Source organism: Besnoitia besnoiti, chromosome II, assembly GCF_002563875.1.
Source record: "Besnoitia besnoiti strain Bb-Ger1 chromosome II, whole genome shotgun sequence".
Taxonomy (NCBI): Eukaryota; Apicomplexa; class Conoidasida; order Eucoccidiorida; family Sarcocystidae; genus Besnoitia; species Besnoitia besnoiti.
The window spans coordinates 2,800,375-2,815,783 of record NC_042357.1 but is presented as its reverse complement, the minus strand read 5'-3'; the positions used below and the strand labels follow the sequence as shown (position 1 = coordinate 2,815,783).

Below are 15,409 nucleotides of genomic sequence, written 5' to 3'. Positions count from 1 at the left end.
GAACTGTTTTTCTGTATCCTTGCCGCGCGTGAGGGCGTGCCTGCCTTTAAAGCATCTCACATATGTTTGCGCGCGGGCCTGAGTTCGGTCACCCGGAGGCGGGCGAGGCGCGTTCCAACTCGATTTTTGTCTGTTTTTCCAGTTGCAGCGGAGCCTCTTCAGGGCTTGTCATCTAAAACAATTCATGTTACAGTTCCCGTTAGAATTTTGTCCGTAACGTGGCACCAGCTGCTGCGCACTCATCTGCTTTTGAGCAGAAACATCATTCTGCACATGCACAGACACGCGAGGAGGCCGATAATCATGGCCACCGCAATCGTGACTTGCACGACGACGTTGAGCTTGAGGAGACTGCCGAGAAACACGCTCTCTGCCTCGGGGAAGTCCGTCAGAAGCACCACGGCGACGCGGCGCGTCTCGTTCCTGCGCACAAACCGCAGAGAGCATGCGAACGAAAAAGGATGGAAACCCGAAGGGCGCTCCTTCCGCCATCCGTTGACTGTGTGTACGACATGGAACTAGAACAGAATACCAGGGCCCCGGCTCTGCATCGGCCGCATGCACCGCATCCACCCGAGAGCAGTTGAAAGCTAGCTTGCCCCTGCACCACGTAGCCGCCAGCCGTGCAAGGACCGGCGAATCCTCGAAACAGGAGCGCGCGCTGTATGGAGGTTCGTAGGGGAGAGACAGGCGCAAACGCCAGGCGCCTCCTCATTTTGCCAGAGGCGTGGGGCCTGGCCTTCTAGGAACCAAGAAAACGACAGGAGGAACGGCGCCGAGACATTCTAAGCGGTGGCAGGGCTGCTTGCGCTTTTTTCATTTCTTACTGGTAGACGAAGGTGATGGGCGTGTGCTGGAGCTCGCGAGTGAGCTGGGCCGCGTAGCCGGCCACGCTGTCGACTTCCGTGTAGTTGAAGCGCATGAGGAATTCGTTGAAGGGGTTCAGAATCAAGAAGTTGTCCCGCGATGGAGAGGTGTCGCCGTCCGAGGTCGATTCTTTGGGCGCTGCTGGACGCCCGGGGCGGTCTCGGATTTCGGCCGTTTGCGCGTCCGCTGCGGGCAAAGGGCCGTCGCTGTGCCGCTGGACGAAGGCGTTGATATCAGCGGAGCGTGGCACACGAAGCACTGCGCGGTCCAGAAACGCCGCGTTCAACGAAAGCTGCCCGTACCGCCCCACGCCGAAAACCACAAAGTGCCTGCGCAGCCAAACACACGACAGAGGAGGGGTCCTCAGTTGGTGAGGCTGATCACCAGCTAAGCTGCGCCAATTCGCTGCGACCGCTGCGCGGCTGCCAGGGCAGGACGCGCAGCAGCCCGTCGCCTCAGCCTCCACAGGCGCACTGTCCCACCCCCCCCCCCTCCGGCCCGGTTGTCCTACGCCCAATTCTCTGTTTTGGATGCGCCGATGCATGCTTTCGCGAGACAGCGCGCCGGCAGACCAACCGCCAGACGCATTGTCGCAGCACAAAGGCCACGCAAAATGGATGCTCAAGGGAGTTCGCACGCGTCCCTCTAACTTGCCCGCACTGTTGTTACGCTGCGCTATCTCAATGCCTCCCCCCCCCCCCCCCCGCACGCCTACAGTTTTTCGCCCTTGGGACCCTTGAGCTTGATTCGCGGGAGAATGGTGCCCGGCTCGAACGCCTCGGTGTCGGTGACAATGACAGGCGTTCCTGTCGGCCTGCATCACCGCAGTGAAAACCGAAACCGCACTATCTGCTGCGCAGCTCGCCTCGTGCATGCAGACAGATGTGAACTGCCAGAAAAGAGAGATCTACGCACAGACACGACTAGAGAAGCATCTCCTATCTGCGCGCCTCTGCACTTTCGCCCCCTGTCCACACGCAGACTTCACCGGGGAGCAAGAGGCGAATTGACGGGAGTGCCCAGTCGCAAGGGCGGAGTACTCGACTACGGCGTCTGCTATAGAGGGGCCCCTTCCGTATACGCGGAATTATGGAGATGACTCCGGTTTTGAGATCCATACAACCAAAGTTCTTTGGGACTGCAGTGCACCACCACCCGGCTGGACTGCTGAAGACTGCTCAACGCGGTGCAGTTCATTGTCACGGTAATAGTATATAAGCATGTTTGCTTGGCAACACCTTACGCAAAGTCCATGGCCCTCTGGAGAAGCAACTCGAGTTCAGGCCGCCTGTCGTTCACCACCACGATCACTTCCCTCCTGAGAGTTAGCCAGGCACAAAAGTCGCGCAAAAAAAGGGTGGGCATGCAGGACCCTTGGGTGGCATGAAGACGGTCACGCACTGGTTACTCTTGCCTGCAGGCGTTCTGGGTTCTCTTATCGCAGCCTCTAGCTACACATGCTGCTGACGCTTCAGTGTGTCTCAGCCTCCTTTCCACGACGTGTTTCTTGGCGCGAGCGCTTTTCTACCTCCGCCTCGAGGGGCTGTAGGCTGCAGTCGCGTCGCTCTCTGTCGCTACCTGCCGCTGGCGCATCGATCACAGAGCAGCTGAAGACCCGCCAGTCAGCCAGTGTCTCCCTCCGGAGGCCAGCATTTTTCGTGGGCGCGTCGGCAAGCTGATTGGTGCTGACGTGCGTCGCGTGCCGCCTAGAGGCCCAGAAGTCTCAATTCAACCAAGTCCAGATAAATTCTGCTCCCATTGCCCGCCGTTTCGGTGCGAATCGCTCTGCGAAGACGCCCTGCCTGCATCTTCCCAGCCTCTCACCCGTCGATGGTCTTCAGGGGCCTCTCTGGCATGGTCTCTTGTAGAGCGGCGACGTACTCGTGCACAGTTCGAATGAATCTGCCCCTCCATTGCGGGCAGCAGCTGTCTGCCTCCGCTCCAGGCTCCGCGACTCGCGTGAGGCCGTAGGGAATCCACCGCAGGAGCAAGTTCCCTCGGCTTGCTTTCGTGTCGCCTCCGCCTGCCTCGACGCCGCCGTCGGTCTCTGCGGCGGTCCGCGCCGAAGAATCTGTGATGTTGAGGGAGCTGTCAAGCAGCTGGTTCACGCGAGGCAGGAAGAACGGGCACTTTCGTCTGTCCTCGCCTTCACCGCTGGGCGTTGGCCACTGCAGCGGCCCCAGAGACGTGACCGAGCTCGTCTGGAAGAAACCCATCCGCCGGACTGGCGTCTGAGTGCTGAACACGCAGAAAAAGCAGTCATCCGCAACCGCGCGACGCGTGTGGAGGCCCCCGGCGAGGGGAGGGGGACAGGGGAGGAGAGGGAAAGGAGGGGGCGGGGGGCGGATCGCCGTTGAGTTTCCACCAGAAAGCTCAGCCACAGGGTGGCGCAGAGACAGTGCAGGCGAGCTGCCTGGTCAGCTGCGTTGACCTCTGCTTGACCCGAGAAAGCGCGGCTGGGCTCAGGCTGGGGAGCCGGCACCCCCGGCCAGCTGAATTCCCGACCAGTCTGGAGTTCGCGGATGTCTTCGGGCTGCAACTAAGGAATCAGGAGAGTCGCGAGGCAGCGTGCCTGCCTTTGCAGACAACAAACGTGCAAGACGCTGACGGCCACACCGCGAATTCGCTCTGCGCGCTGCACTCGCGGCGCGACGGCGGGCTTACTATTCTCCGGCGACGACGAAGAAGTATGGAGTCCCTCTAAAGAAGAAAGTGACACGACAGATGACGCAGACAATCGACTGCTGCAGCTGGAGCAAGGCCGCCACAGTCCCTGCTTCCGGTGGACGAATCGCGGCGTCTCTTCTACCGACTAGGCTGCCCGCATGCTGTCGCGGTTGAGCAGCGCTGCATGCAGGCCGCGGATCTGATACCGCACATTGACTTTCGCTTACGTTTCGTCGAGAAGATGAGCCGCCGAATCGACAAAAGACTCTTGGGAATGCCATCGAAGCTGGAGCACCGGCACACGCCCTCTGAGTGACAGCACACCACAGCCCGCACATGCAGTATGTGCAGAGAAGATATACTTGCGCTCGCTCTAACGCAACTATCGTTCACATGCGCCAAAGATGGCACTTAAAAGCCTAAACTGGGAACGTGACGCTGCACTTCGCTCTTATGGAAAATGCAGGAACGGCGCTTTCCGCCTCACCGAACAGGTCGTGTAATAATTCAGTGCAGATCAATGCGGAGATCCTGACTGCCTCTCAACAGCCTTCCTAAGGAATAACTACAGGAGAAAAGCGCACCCAGCGGTGTTGTAGCTTTGACCCGTGCCCCGAGGAGCTTGCAGCGCCGATAATAAGGCACCCGAGTGCGCGTGAAAGCGCAAATTCTAGCTTTGCAGGCTTTACAGAAAGTTTTGTCACGCACCATGTGCTCGCCAGCCAGTTGAATGAATGTACCTGTTTGAATGCTGTGCAGCCTCAACCGCCCGAGCCAACTCCTCGCGGTAGAGCGGGACGGTCATGTTGCCTGGAACTGGCAAAAAAGCACAGCAGGAAAGAAAATTGGGCACTGGAGCTCCGTGGCTCGGCGTGCAGGCAGCGCAGACCAGATGCGCCTCGTGTACAAAATCCTGTGTCCAAAAAGAATCCCGAACCCTAAACTCTAGTTGTAAACGGCCGTCACAACCCGAGACTCCTCGTGAGCTTGTCCCGCGACACTCGCAAGTGCCCATCTCTGCACCCGATGAGGCATCCCAGCGGACAAGACTAGCAAACTTAACAAGGAATCGGAATGTTTCTGAGGCATCGAGAGATTTAGGGTTTTTCTGACCCAGTAGACACCAGACGATCAGCAGAGGCTGAATCAGGGCGCCCCGACAGGGCAAGCGGCCACGAGAAGGTTGGCGCTCCAGAAGCTGCTCTCACCTGCGAATTCGCTGGCCTCTGCATTTCCTGTTTCCACGTCTTGAGGGAACGGCACGGGTGGCTCTCCTGGGGCTGCTTCACGCTCAGCCAGGAGATTCGGTCCCAAGGGCGGCGGTTGTGTTTGCGGCTCAGTCGCCTGAGGAATTTCCTCCGCGGTCTCTGCCGGGGCGTCCTGACCCGCTGCAGCCCCCTGGAGTGGTGGCCCGCCGGAGGCCTCTCCAGCGATATCGGAGGCGACAGGCCCCTGGCTTTCACTGAGAGCGGAGAGACTTCCATCGACAGCAGCACCCTCTCCGTTTGCCCCTGACGACTCCAGCTGTGCGGCTGCTGGCGTCATCTCAGTTCCCTCCGTGAGCGTCGACTCGGACTCCGCTGAGCGGGTGGTTTGCGGCACTTCCGCCTCAGGCGGCGCTGTGTCGCTTTGCGAGGCGCGGTCTTTGGGAACGACTTCAACCTCGCCGCTGCCGTCGGATGAAGACTCCGACTCACGAGGACTGTCGCTCGCCGCCTGCGAGGAGGGTCCCCGCGCTCCCCCCCCTGCGTCTTCCCCGTCCTTCGCCTCCTTCCGCTGCGCGCTGGCCGCCTCGCTGGCAAGAGGGAGCTCTCTAGCGAGGTCAGCCTCCGGCATCAAGCCGCTCGCCGCCTCCGCATCGGCGTGCTCGGAGTCTGTTTGGAAGAGTAAAGAGCCGTCTGGAGCGGAGTCCTCCGCCTCTGAGGCAGTCGCATCCGCGGACGCCTCTGAGGCTCCTGCAGCATCGGGAAGATTCGACTCTTCAGTCTCTCCATCCGGCTCTCGTTCCCTCAAGCGAAGGAAGGAGAGAGAAGCACTCCGGCTCCCGCGAGCCTGGCGCAGCGGAGGATTCGCCTGCATTGGGATCGACTGAGGGAGAAAGCCGTCGCGGGGGGCGAGGCGTAAGATCCGAAGGCGGGCGGCCGCATGCAGCGCAGGAGAGTCATGCACTTCAATCGATGACGTTCGTTGATACGAGTCGATGGCAGCACGGCCGGTCATCGAATCGGCGACAGGTTGCCTCACTGCCACCGGTCGCACATCGCCTTTCCAAGACATGCTCGCGGACAGCACGGGGCCATCTTCAAAAAAGTGAGACGCTGCAAGGAACAAGCAGGACAGAGGCTGCGCAAACGTATGGCAACGCTGGCAGTTCGTGGGTGCGCCACTAAATATGGTTCTGTAGCAAAATACTGGGTGGGCAGAAATCCGCCGTCGCATGTGCTCGCGGGCGTGTTCCATCAACTGTGCCGCGGTTCACTTTTTTTTCGTGCACGCGTCGAATGGGCTGATTCGCCTGGAAAAGCGACGTGCTAGACCCTCAGTTCTGAACGACTTGCAGCCGGAAAATTTGCAGAAAGGGCACAGACTTCCAGGGACGTCTGGCGGCACGTCTTGAGCTGGTACGACAAGGTACCGAAAGGTATGGAACTCCAGGTGCAGCGGATGGAATACCACGCTGAATCTGCTCACCAGGGAGGCAGGTGGCGAAAAACGGAGACCTCGAACAGGTCAAGATTAAGCCGAAGACCGCAAAGATGGCGCTTCGGGGCAAGCCGCCTCCGAAGCTTGGCCCTTTGGCCATCGGTACGCGACATGTCGAGCACATTGGTGAGGAAGGCAGACCATTGTTCACTAAATTAAGCCCTGAAGTGACTACGCGGCATTTTACTCCGCTCATAATCTTAGAGGCACTAGCTGCAGAGGAGGGAAGACACGAAAGAGATATCCCAGTCCTCCGCGAACACATAAGGATGCCCCGTCGCCCTCAGTCAAAGGGTACAAGCTGCCACGCTCTCTGCGGCAAAGGTCGCGGCTGTGCTACTTCGCTTGAAGTGCAGTCATTGCTCACCAGATGCCAGTCAGTGCGGCCATCCCGGATGCAGTACCAACCATAAATATGGTATTCACAAGCGACGGTGATGAAGTTCCGTCAGCCGCAGCATGCGCCCGGACAAGACATGGGCCGTCGTACGAGGCCCCGCTAGCAAAAACTAGACAAGGTCAGATAACAGAAGAGTCTATAGAAGCCGTAGAGACTACACCGTGACCTCGCTTTTGAAACGTGGCTGTTGCGCGAGAAGCCTGGAATCAGAGGATCATTTTCGCGCATGTCTGGTACACAACACTTTCGAAATGCGCTTTCAGCTACTTGGCAGGCGGCTGTTCACCGTTGTCATTTCAAGTTGCTCGTGCATGCCTTCGTCGCTGTGACGCGGTAGCCAGCTACGGGGCGCGCAAGCCTGCCTCGACAAGACATACCTAGCGCAGCGCACGCCGTCCAATACAAGGTGTGGCAGCAGGACAGGGTGCCGTCGTCCGCCGTCGACGGCGGGTTGCCAACGTAGAAAACAGGAGAAAGCCCACGCGGCTTCCACTCCAATAGTGTTTCCGTTCTATTTTCTTCCCTATCGACGTTTTTTCCACTTGGTGACTCAGTTGTAGAGAGATAGAGGTCATTTGGTGGCGGACCCGGTCGAAAAGTTGCCCTGCTGTGGTATGCTTTGCCACTCGTAGGTTGTACAACCGGTAAATCCGAAGAGACCTTATTTTCACTGGTAATTTCAGTATTCGATCAGATTTCATAGAAATTCAGTTCATCAATTTAGCTCTTCTGTCGAAACGGAGTTTGTCTCGTGACAAGCAGAGGGCGTCCATCCGCCGTGTCCCAGGTGACCGTGGGCGCCGTGTGTACGTACACCTCGACCTGATTTTCCCGTTCATGTCGCGATATCCTAACGTTTGCTGTAGCCGCGTCTTCAGCATCACTTCTTCAGAGGACAGGATCTGCGGAAGGACAAGGCTGATCTCGCTCTCATCCGCGTTCCATGTTTGCCAGAATCTACTATCATCCGGTTACCATCGCGTCATTTTTTTCCTTGTGGTCGACACCCGGACATCGTCGTCAGCTTCCGGCAGAGTTATGAAACAATACTTGGGGAATGTTAAGGTACGAACCCGTCGGAATGAGCCATGGGGTTTAAAACAGTTCTGTGTCAGAGGCACGGATTTGTAGGCGTGCGCATCACCAGGCGTTCAAGAACTCCCCGTTGGGCCTTGCACCGCCAGGGTGGAAAGTCACGCCCCACGAGCGATGTTTGATGAAAGCAGGGAGCCACAGTGTATTCTCCGAGTATTCGTCGATGGTTTCCGCGCCTCCGTCTCTCATTCCTCCTAACGGAGTCGACCAGCACTCCGCCATCATGCGTGCTCAGTGCTCGTGTGTTTTGCCTCCAGGAGCACCACTTGGGCTCATAGTGGGACACATCGAGTTGCCTTGAGACAGCCCTCTGAGATCGAACGGGCTGCTTATCGTATCCGGTCGTCTCTTCCCCAAAGGTCACATCGACGCTGCCGGGAGGCGCTTTCAGTGGTTCAGGGCCGCGACGCCCGAGCGTTCTCGATGCCGCGCCCTCCTGGATCCGCGGCCGTAAGTTCTGTCAATGGTGCTTGCTGGTCGGGGTTTACGTCTTCGATGTTGCGAACAAACACGTCTGTGTATTGTGTCCCAATGTGCGGCGCTTCAGAGCATCGTAAGGGACTGAGACTCTCGGTTAACTAACTTTGCACGAACCGGCGCAGAGCCGACGTCATAGTAGACTACCCAGGTCAGCAGCGGCACCACACGACAGTGCGGGAAGAATCACTTGCCTAAGGTATGAACCAGAAGGTCGGCGCATCAGCTGCGTCGTATACTCATGTTCCATGCTGCGACTTGCAGGTACTGGCTGTGAACGTCGGGTGCCTCGAAGATGGCTGGTCCATAGAGGATAAACCTGTTCACCCGTCACCACTCAGAAACGACCAGGGTGGATGGAATGGAGTCTGTGCAGGTCGCGGCGGGGCTCAGGTAGAACGGCAAAATTTGGTGTCTACCGCGAGTCTCCGCCCTCGCTGCTGTGGCGTGAAACGAGGCCGCTCGGAGGAGGGTTTTCTCGAAAACGTTACGCCGTCTGCCACTAGCCCGGGCCAGACCCTGGAGTGTGAGTCCCTGTCAACAACGCAAGTTGCGTCGGCGAGGCCAGAGTCAAAACGCATTACGCAAAAGGAGCGTGGAGGGGCGCGTCTGTTGTCCTCCTCAGGCGTGCGTCCCGGCATGCGGCCCGTCACCAGGAGGCACGCTAAAGAGCTCTCTGCCGCGGAGGGCGTGGAGGCTGCCCTGCGGCCGGAGGGGGAGGAGTCCTCCGCTGCGCGCTGCCAGAGCGTGTTCTCCAGTGCCGTGGCAGACAATGAAGGCGGCAAAGCTGCGAGGCGATACGGCTGTGCTGCATTTGCGCACCCGCTTTCAGTAGACTGCCTCTCCCCGTCAGGCCTGAGAGGGGGACGCCTGTCAGGCGCGGACTGGGAGATCGACTGCGCCGCGCGAGGCCGACCCAAGGCGCCGCAAAATGAGCTCGTGGAGCCTGTCAGTCCGCTCCACGAGGTGCGGATGCCTACCGCAGGCATGGGCCATCGCTCCGCGTCCCCCCGTCTGGCGTCGCCTGTCGATGAGCCTTTCGACGGTGTCGGGGGCGAAGCGACGCTGGCGGATGCCTTTTACTTTTGTACGCCGCACTTTTCGCCGAGGCGCCGGTGCTCAGAGAGCGATTTACTGCCAGACTATCCCTCCCAGACAGTCTGCGGCGGCGGGACGCAGAAATCGTCGCGGGACACGGTGTCGCCCGCGCCGCGAAGGCAATCGCCGGGAAGGGGCGAAACACAGAGCCCCACGACATGGGCAAACACGACACCAGACGCGGTCCGGAGGACGCCAACCGGGACGGGAGAGGAGGATGTAACAGCGGCAGTCGACGCCGCGCGCGCCGCCACAGCTGCTCTCTTTGCGGATCTGCACACTGGATTCACGCCTTGTACTTCTCCAACCGCGCAGAAGGCCGTCGGCCTTGACCAGAGTCCCAGATACGCTTCGCCTCCTTCCTCTCGCATTCGCGGCTCTCCTGCGGCCTCCAGCCGAGCGTCTTGTTCGCTGGCCTCCGCGAAAAGCCGAAGCGGCAGAAAGGCACCGGCTGTCCCTCTGCGGCAGATCTGCGCCAAACCGCTCTTGTGCGGCATCGGGTTGAGCGAGAGCTACGCGGCGTCCCACTTCGCGAATTCGCAGTTGAGGAGTTCTCAGGGGACGCGGTTATCCGTCGGGAGCGTGAGCAGCGTCGACAGCAACGCGTCAGAGACGTCGTCATCTCATCCGTGGACGTCGGGCTGCTTGCGCGACGACCCTCAGTACCCCATCGTGCTTCAGCAGGCCTGTCTCGCGGCTGCGATGGCAGCAGGCGAGGCGAGCTGCCCGCGAACGCGCGTGCGTCGGCGGACTCTCGAAGGCAAGCGTGACTGCGTGGCGAAACCTGTTCAGGCGACAGCGAAAAAGGAGAAAAAAAGAACGACCCGAAACGTGAAGGCAAAGGCGGCTCGCGCCGGCGTACACGGCGGTCTGAAGGGAGAGGCGGATGCTGCAGCGTGTGCAGGCCCGCGGCTGGCAAAGAAAACGCAGAAGGCCCAGCAGCAGCGGCGGAAGACTGTGGAGCAGATTCTTCTCAAGGCAGAAGAAGAAAAAGTGTACAACTGGTGAGTCGGGGAAGCGCTTGTCTCTCCCAGGAAAAGACCCTGTTGTGCCGACTGCATCAAGGGAGGCCGTGCGTCTCTCTGTTCCTTGGTCGAATGCATTCTTGTCGAGTCTGCCAGAGTTCACAACGCTGAAAAGTTTACGCTCGCATATCGTGATGATGTTGTCGAGAATAATGGCCTCACTCCCTACGGCCTCGTCTGAGTCGCATTGACTAGACATTGTCGGCCGCATTTCTCTCCCCGAAGGGACTGGAAATTTGTCGCCAGTCTCTGTGTCAGCGGTTAGGACTGTTTAGTGTAAACCTTAAACCGCTCTTCCTGTTTGTGGGAATCGCTGGGAGGTTCACCTTCTTGCGGAAGTGAATGCGCCGGCCGCGCCATACCTCTGTCACGACGCCCGCGTTGCGCGTTTTATCTGCTGTTTGTAGGTGGCGTGACGATGAAGTCGGCGACAAACTGGAAGGCGAGGAAAGCGAGGAGGAAGACGAGGTTTTCTGAGCGACTCACTGAAGTCTGTCGGTCGCGAGATTGGCCCGGCGCCTGATTGGCGTTGAATGCAGCTTGAGAGGGGGAGAGGGAGAGTGGCGGCTTGAGAACGGCCTCTGTTTTGTTTCCTGAGGGAGGAAGGAGGCGGCTCAATGACGTCTTTAGACTCGAGCGAATGTGGAGCGTCGCCGTCGCAGCCCGCGACTCCGCGCTCTGCATTTTGTGGGCATTTGTCGAAATATTGATATGAAGTCGCTCTCTGTGGGAAGGCACTCAATCATGGCTGGTTAGGGTGGCCTCAGATCTTGGCAAAGAACTCGCCGCAGTCCGCTGCGGTCGTTTTTGAGTCTTGGGGGCGCTGAAGCGCCCGCTGCACATGCAAGCATTCATTATCTACATTTGTATAGTTGGAAATTGGTGTGTGGCGCAACGGGTGAGAGCCAACGGGCCCCATGGTGTGCATTTTTTTCGCCGCCTGAGTGTGAAGCAGCAGCTTCCAGTCACCAGTCGATGGAGGATCTCCGTCAGCCGCCATAGCAAAGGCTCCTGTAGAGCTTGTCTCTCAGGAGTCCTTCCTAGCGCACGCCCCGAGGTAGCAAGCGCTGACGTGGCGCGCGAAAACCGCGAGGGTCATTTACGCAGCGCGGCGTAGTTTTCGAATGGTATGCAGAAGTTGTCCTGAAAGATACAGACTCCATCCCCGTGCTGCGAGGCTTCTGGTGGGCTCCCCACGCGCTGCACCGTAGTCGTCACTCCTCTCGGTGTGACCTCTCACAGTTGCCCTTTTACGTCTCCGAAGACTCACCAGCATGTTTGAGAAGATCGAGGGCGTTTAATCTCGGGTCTCTTAGGCAGAGGGGGGCGGGTAGGCACGGAAGAAAGGCTACACTCCAAGCACAGAGAGAGGTCCGCGCGTCAGTCGATGAACTGAGCCACTTGGCTTCGAGTGAGGCCACAAACAAATCTGAATTCAGAAGGGGTGACACACGGTGTCTGCACACACTAGGGCAGCCTCACAGAGGCGACACTGCGGTAGAAGCCTCCTGGTTCTTCCGCGCCACTCAGTCTGCACAAGCTGACGCACGTCGCTTTAGTGTTGAGGAAATCAAAAAGGCGGAATTCTCTGAGGATTTCGGTTGCGTCGAAACCTGCGCGGGCCTGGCGAACAGCTTCTCGTCGCTTTTCCGGCGCCGCGGGGTCCTGGCTGTCGTCGGCAGGGAGGCGTGTGCACTTTGCTTTTCGCACTTGGAACGTTGCGTTCAGCACAGTTGCATGCAGCTTGACAGAAATATTCTCCCCCTGCGTGTCTAGCAGCCGCTGCCGGTGGAGCTCCTCGTCTGAGACGACTCCGGCGTCGCGAAATGCGCGAATGGTCACTTCGCAGAGACGATTCAGTCGGTTCAGCGTCTCCTGATCTTTGTCGTTCCTGAGCGAGGCGGAACATTCCAGAAACACGCAGTGCAAGCAACACAGCAGCAAGAGGCAACACCGGAGGGCCTCCTGTGAAGCGGAAACTCCAACTATCCACAGCAAACAAGCCGCAAGGGGTAGTGCCGGCAGCCCCTGCGAGCCGAGAATGGTGGTCGCGATACAAGCCGAGCGACCTGTTTAGGAAGTGTAGGCTATATGTGTCGCGTCGCCAGATGGTGCTGTAGGGTTTTGGTGTATCGCCGCATGCATACTTCCGCGTGCGCATCGCCTCGTCTGATATAAGTGCACCAAGCAGCACTTCTCAAAGAGCGTACGCATAGGACAAGAATGAGGGAATCGCACTCCTTGCTGCTGGCAAACGCCCAGCGTCACGCAGAAGACTAGGAAGGGGACTTTACCCGTTGTACTGAGTCGTGTAGACGACGTGGGCGGCCGTGGGATCGTCGTTCATGATGAAGAGGCCCTTCAGGTGGATGACGAGTGAGCGCGTGTCGAGGGCGTCGTAGATTGCTGGGCCTATCGACTCGAGGAGTCGCTGGCACTGTTCTTCGTCCTCTTTGCCAGGGAGTCTGAGCATGAGAAGGGTGAAGTGGAGTCGGTGCGCTTGGGCGAACAGAGCCTCATCGAGGTCCGGGTGCGCGGTCTGCAGCTGAGATTTGAAAATTTTGAATCGCTCTGCGAGGCGCGCGTCTGTCAGGGGGATGCAGACAAAGTGCGTGTAGTGCATCTTGTTCTTCTGCTGCTCAACCAGCGCCTCGATTTCCGCCTTCAGCGCGAGGAGGTCTTCGCGGCTTGGGCACTCGAGAACGAGTTCTTCCTCCTCGTCTTCAGCGGGCACGTGGATGTGCGCGGCGAAATCAGTCTCGAGCTGCTTCAAGGTGTGTCTGTTTTTCCCGACGACGAATCGATGGAACGCTCGCGGCACGTGGAGATTCAAACCCCACAGCTGCCGCGTCTCGTCGAACGCCGCGGGTGTCTCTTCGTCCTCCGGGTCCTCGTCTTCCTCCTGTCCATCCCATGGCCTCAGCGCCCGCGGCACGTCCTCGTGTGCGTCGCCGTCGCGTCGGCTGTCCTGCCACTGACGCAGATTCGCATTCTGATCCCACGCAGGCAGGTCAAACAGACGCCGGTCTTCCGGAGAGAACGCTGCCTCGCGGTACGTACAGCCACCGATCTGCGCGGCGCTATACCGCGGCCGCAAGAAACAGTCGGGCAGATTCTCGAAATCACCCATGGCGCACCAGGAGACAGCAGTGGACACGAAAAAGGCTTTTAAGCGAGAGGCGCTAGCCCGCTGCAAGCCCTGGCAGCTATGACGCTGTGGCGATGCAGGAAGAGCCTCGTTTGACCTGACAGGAAGGGCGCTCTCGCGAAAGAATTAACCGGTTTTGCGCACGCTTGTAAACGCGCACACGCAGGACGCCAGAAAGACTGAGCCCTTTCTTCAGAGTAGGAGCACCGGAAGTCTGCGCAGAACATGACACGACAAAAAGAACGAACGGCCCCGAAAGCGGCATGGAAAGGCCGAGAGGACGCGCCGGCGTCGGTCTTTCCTGCGGAGTGCGCCTCGCATGAAGGATTTTTGTTCAGACATGCATGAACTCGCGACGACCTGGCGTCAAGAAAAGACACAGAATGGCTAGCAGCTGTCCAATACAAAACGTGCTCGGAACGCTTGTTGAGGATGAGAATTCGATGATGGATCGATCGAGAGAGAAAAAGTGAAGTGTGAGTCGGAGTGTCCTTGTGAGCTCCAGATTAATCGGCGGTTGTACGCATGCACGCATGCGGTCGCATAGCCGTTCTCGGGTGCCCGCCAAAGTCCTTCTCTTACCAAAAAGCTCCCTGCAGACAGAGAATATGGTAAAAAGGATGCCTCTGGGTGCCTCCTGCGAACGTCTTATTCGGTTTCGGAAATGAGGGAGAATAGGGCAAAAAACTCCACGATTCCTGTACCGTCGCATGCCGTTTGCCCGGCTAGCTTGCGAGTCCTCGCACGTCGAGGCGAATTTTTTCGTTGCGCGTGTCTTGGGACAAGTAGAGACTCGTCGTGTGGCAACTGGCTTGTGTGTGTAGCGAATCAAACCGGTTTTTCGTTTTCTCGAACCCTGTCTGGCTGTCCTGTGGTTCTCACATGTGTGCTGATGTGCCGTTCTGCGCGTGTGCCGCAATACTCGAGTTCGCTATGCCGGCGCACGTGAAATCGCAATAGACTCCCTGAGTACGTTGTTCGCACGGACGCTGCTTATTCGTTTACGATGAAAATAGTTGTCCCTGCTGTTGGTAGAGTATAGGAAGAAAACATCGAAATACTCTCATGAGTGGCTGTCAGTTGAGGCGTTGAGCGAGACATTGCGCAAGAGTGCGTCCCATCTATCCGCCTCTGCAGACACTTCTGCGCCGCGCTGAAGCTTACGAATGTAAAGTGGAGAAATATGGAGTAGGGAGTCTATATTTTCTCCATTCACTGGAGACTTCGAGGAGAAGTTGCCTAGCCTACATCTAAACGCCAGGAGCAGCGGGATCTTGACTCCGTCCCTCTACGGTGTATCAGCGAATAGTAGCGTGATCGCTAGAACCTCTAGGTGTATAATTATATGGTCAGAATAAGCATGCAAAAAATCACATTATATTTATACGAAGGCCGTGGGTTAGTTGAGCATGCGTGCTGATGTCGGGAGGTGTAACCGTTCTGTGCCTAGCTGGCGGCCCTCAGGTGGTGCTGGAGTGTGGCGCAAAAAAGTTTTCCTCCTCATTTACAATCTTTTGTGCCGTGCAAGATGAACCGACAGCATCAGTGTCATTCGACGGTCGCGGCTGAGCAGCGATGACGCTGGATTTCTCGGAGCCTGACTTGTTTTATGTCACCGTCATGAACATTGATACTTCGTCTTGACGCATTCGAAAAACTTGAAGGCAGAACTGAAATCTGCGGAATGCGAAAGGAACCTGAGAAATTGTAGACGCTGAACAAGCGAAGGCTTGTGTACAGACACGCACGAAAACCTCGAAGCGGACTAATACAACGAGTAGATGTGTATAGGTGTCGATTCGTGGTTGTAGACATCCTTGTTTCGTCTAGCTATTCTGCAGCAAATGCGCGGCTGTATATGAATACGCTTCCAGACGCGCGCACCCTGTAGCTAAGAAAGGCATATCTGTATCACGGGTCTGCCACCAG

The 15,409-nt window shown here is 58.1% G+C and overlaps 3 protein-coding genes across 3 annotated transcripts; 1 reads left to right on the top strand and 2 right to left on the bottom strand.

Annotated features, from left to right (window-relative positions):
* Positions 1–239: 239 nt before the first annotated feature.
* Positions 240–6,361, bottom strand: BESB_037470 (uncharacterized protein; the record flags this gene model as incomplete). Its single annotated transcript, XM_029362333.1, has 10 exons — positions 240–423; positions 828–1,196; positions 1,583–1,681; positions 2,111–2,185; positions 2,692–3,105; positions 3,532–3,567; positions 3,762–3,842; positions 4,275–4,350; positions 4,743–5,852; positions 6,226–6,361. The coding sequence occupies 10 exons, from the start codon at positions 6,359–6,361 to the stop codon at positions 240–242; spliced, it is 2,580 nt and encodes an 859-aa protein (XP_029221298.1).
* Positions 6,362–8,410: 2,049 nt separating this feature from the next.
* On the top strand, positions 8,411–10,809 carry BESB_037460 (uncharacterized protein; the record flags this gene model as incomplete). The annotated part of the gene is made up of 2 exons (XM_029362332.1): positions 8,411–10,311; positions 10,740–10,809. The coding sequence occupies 2 exons, from the start codon at positions 8,411–8,413 to the stop codon at positions 10,807–10,809; spliced, it is 1,971 nt and encodes a 656-aa protein (XP_029221297.1).
* A 990-nt stretch (positions 10,810–11,799) lies between these two features.
* On the bottom strand, positions 11,800–13,462 carry BESB_037450 (uncharacterized protein; the record flags this gene model as incomplete). Its single annotated transcript, XM_029362331.1, has 2 exons — positions 11,800–12,223; positions 12,627–13,462. 2 exons carry the CDS (start codon positions 13,460–13,462, stop codon positions 11,800–11,802), a joined length of 1,260 nt encoding a protein of 419 aa, XP_029221296.1.
* Between the last annotated feature and the right edge of the window lie 1,947 nt (positions 13,463–15,409).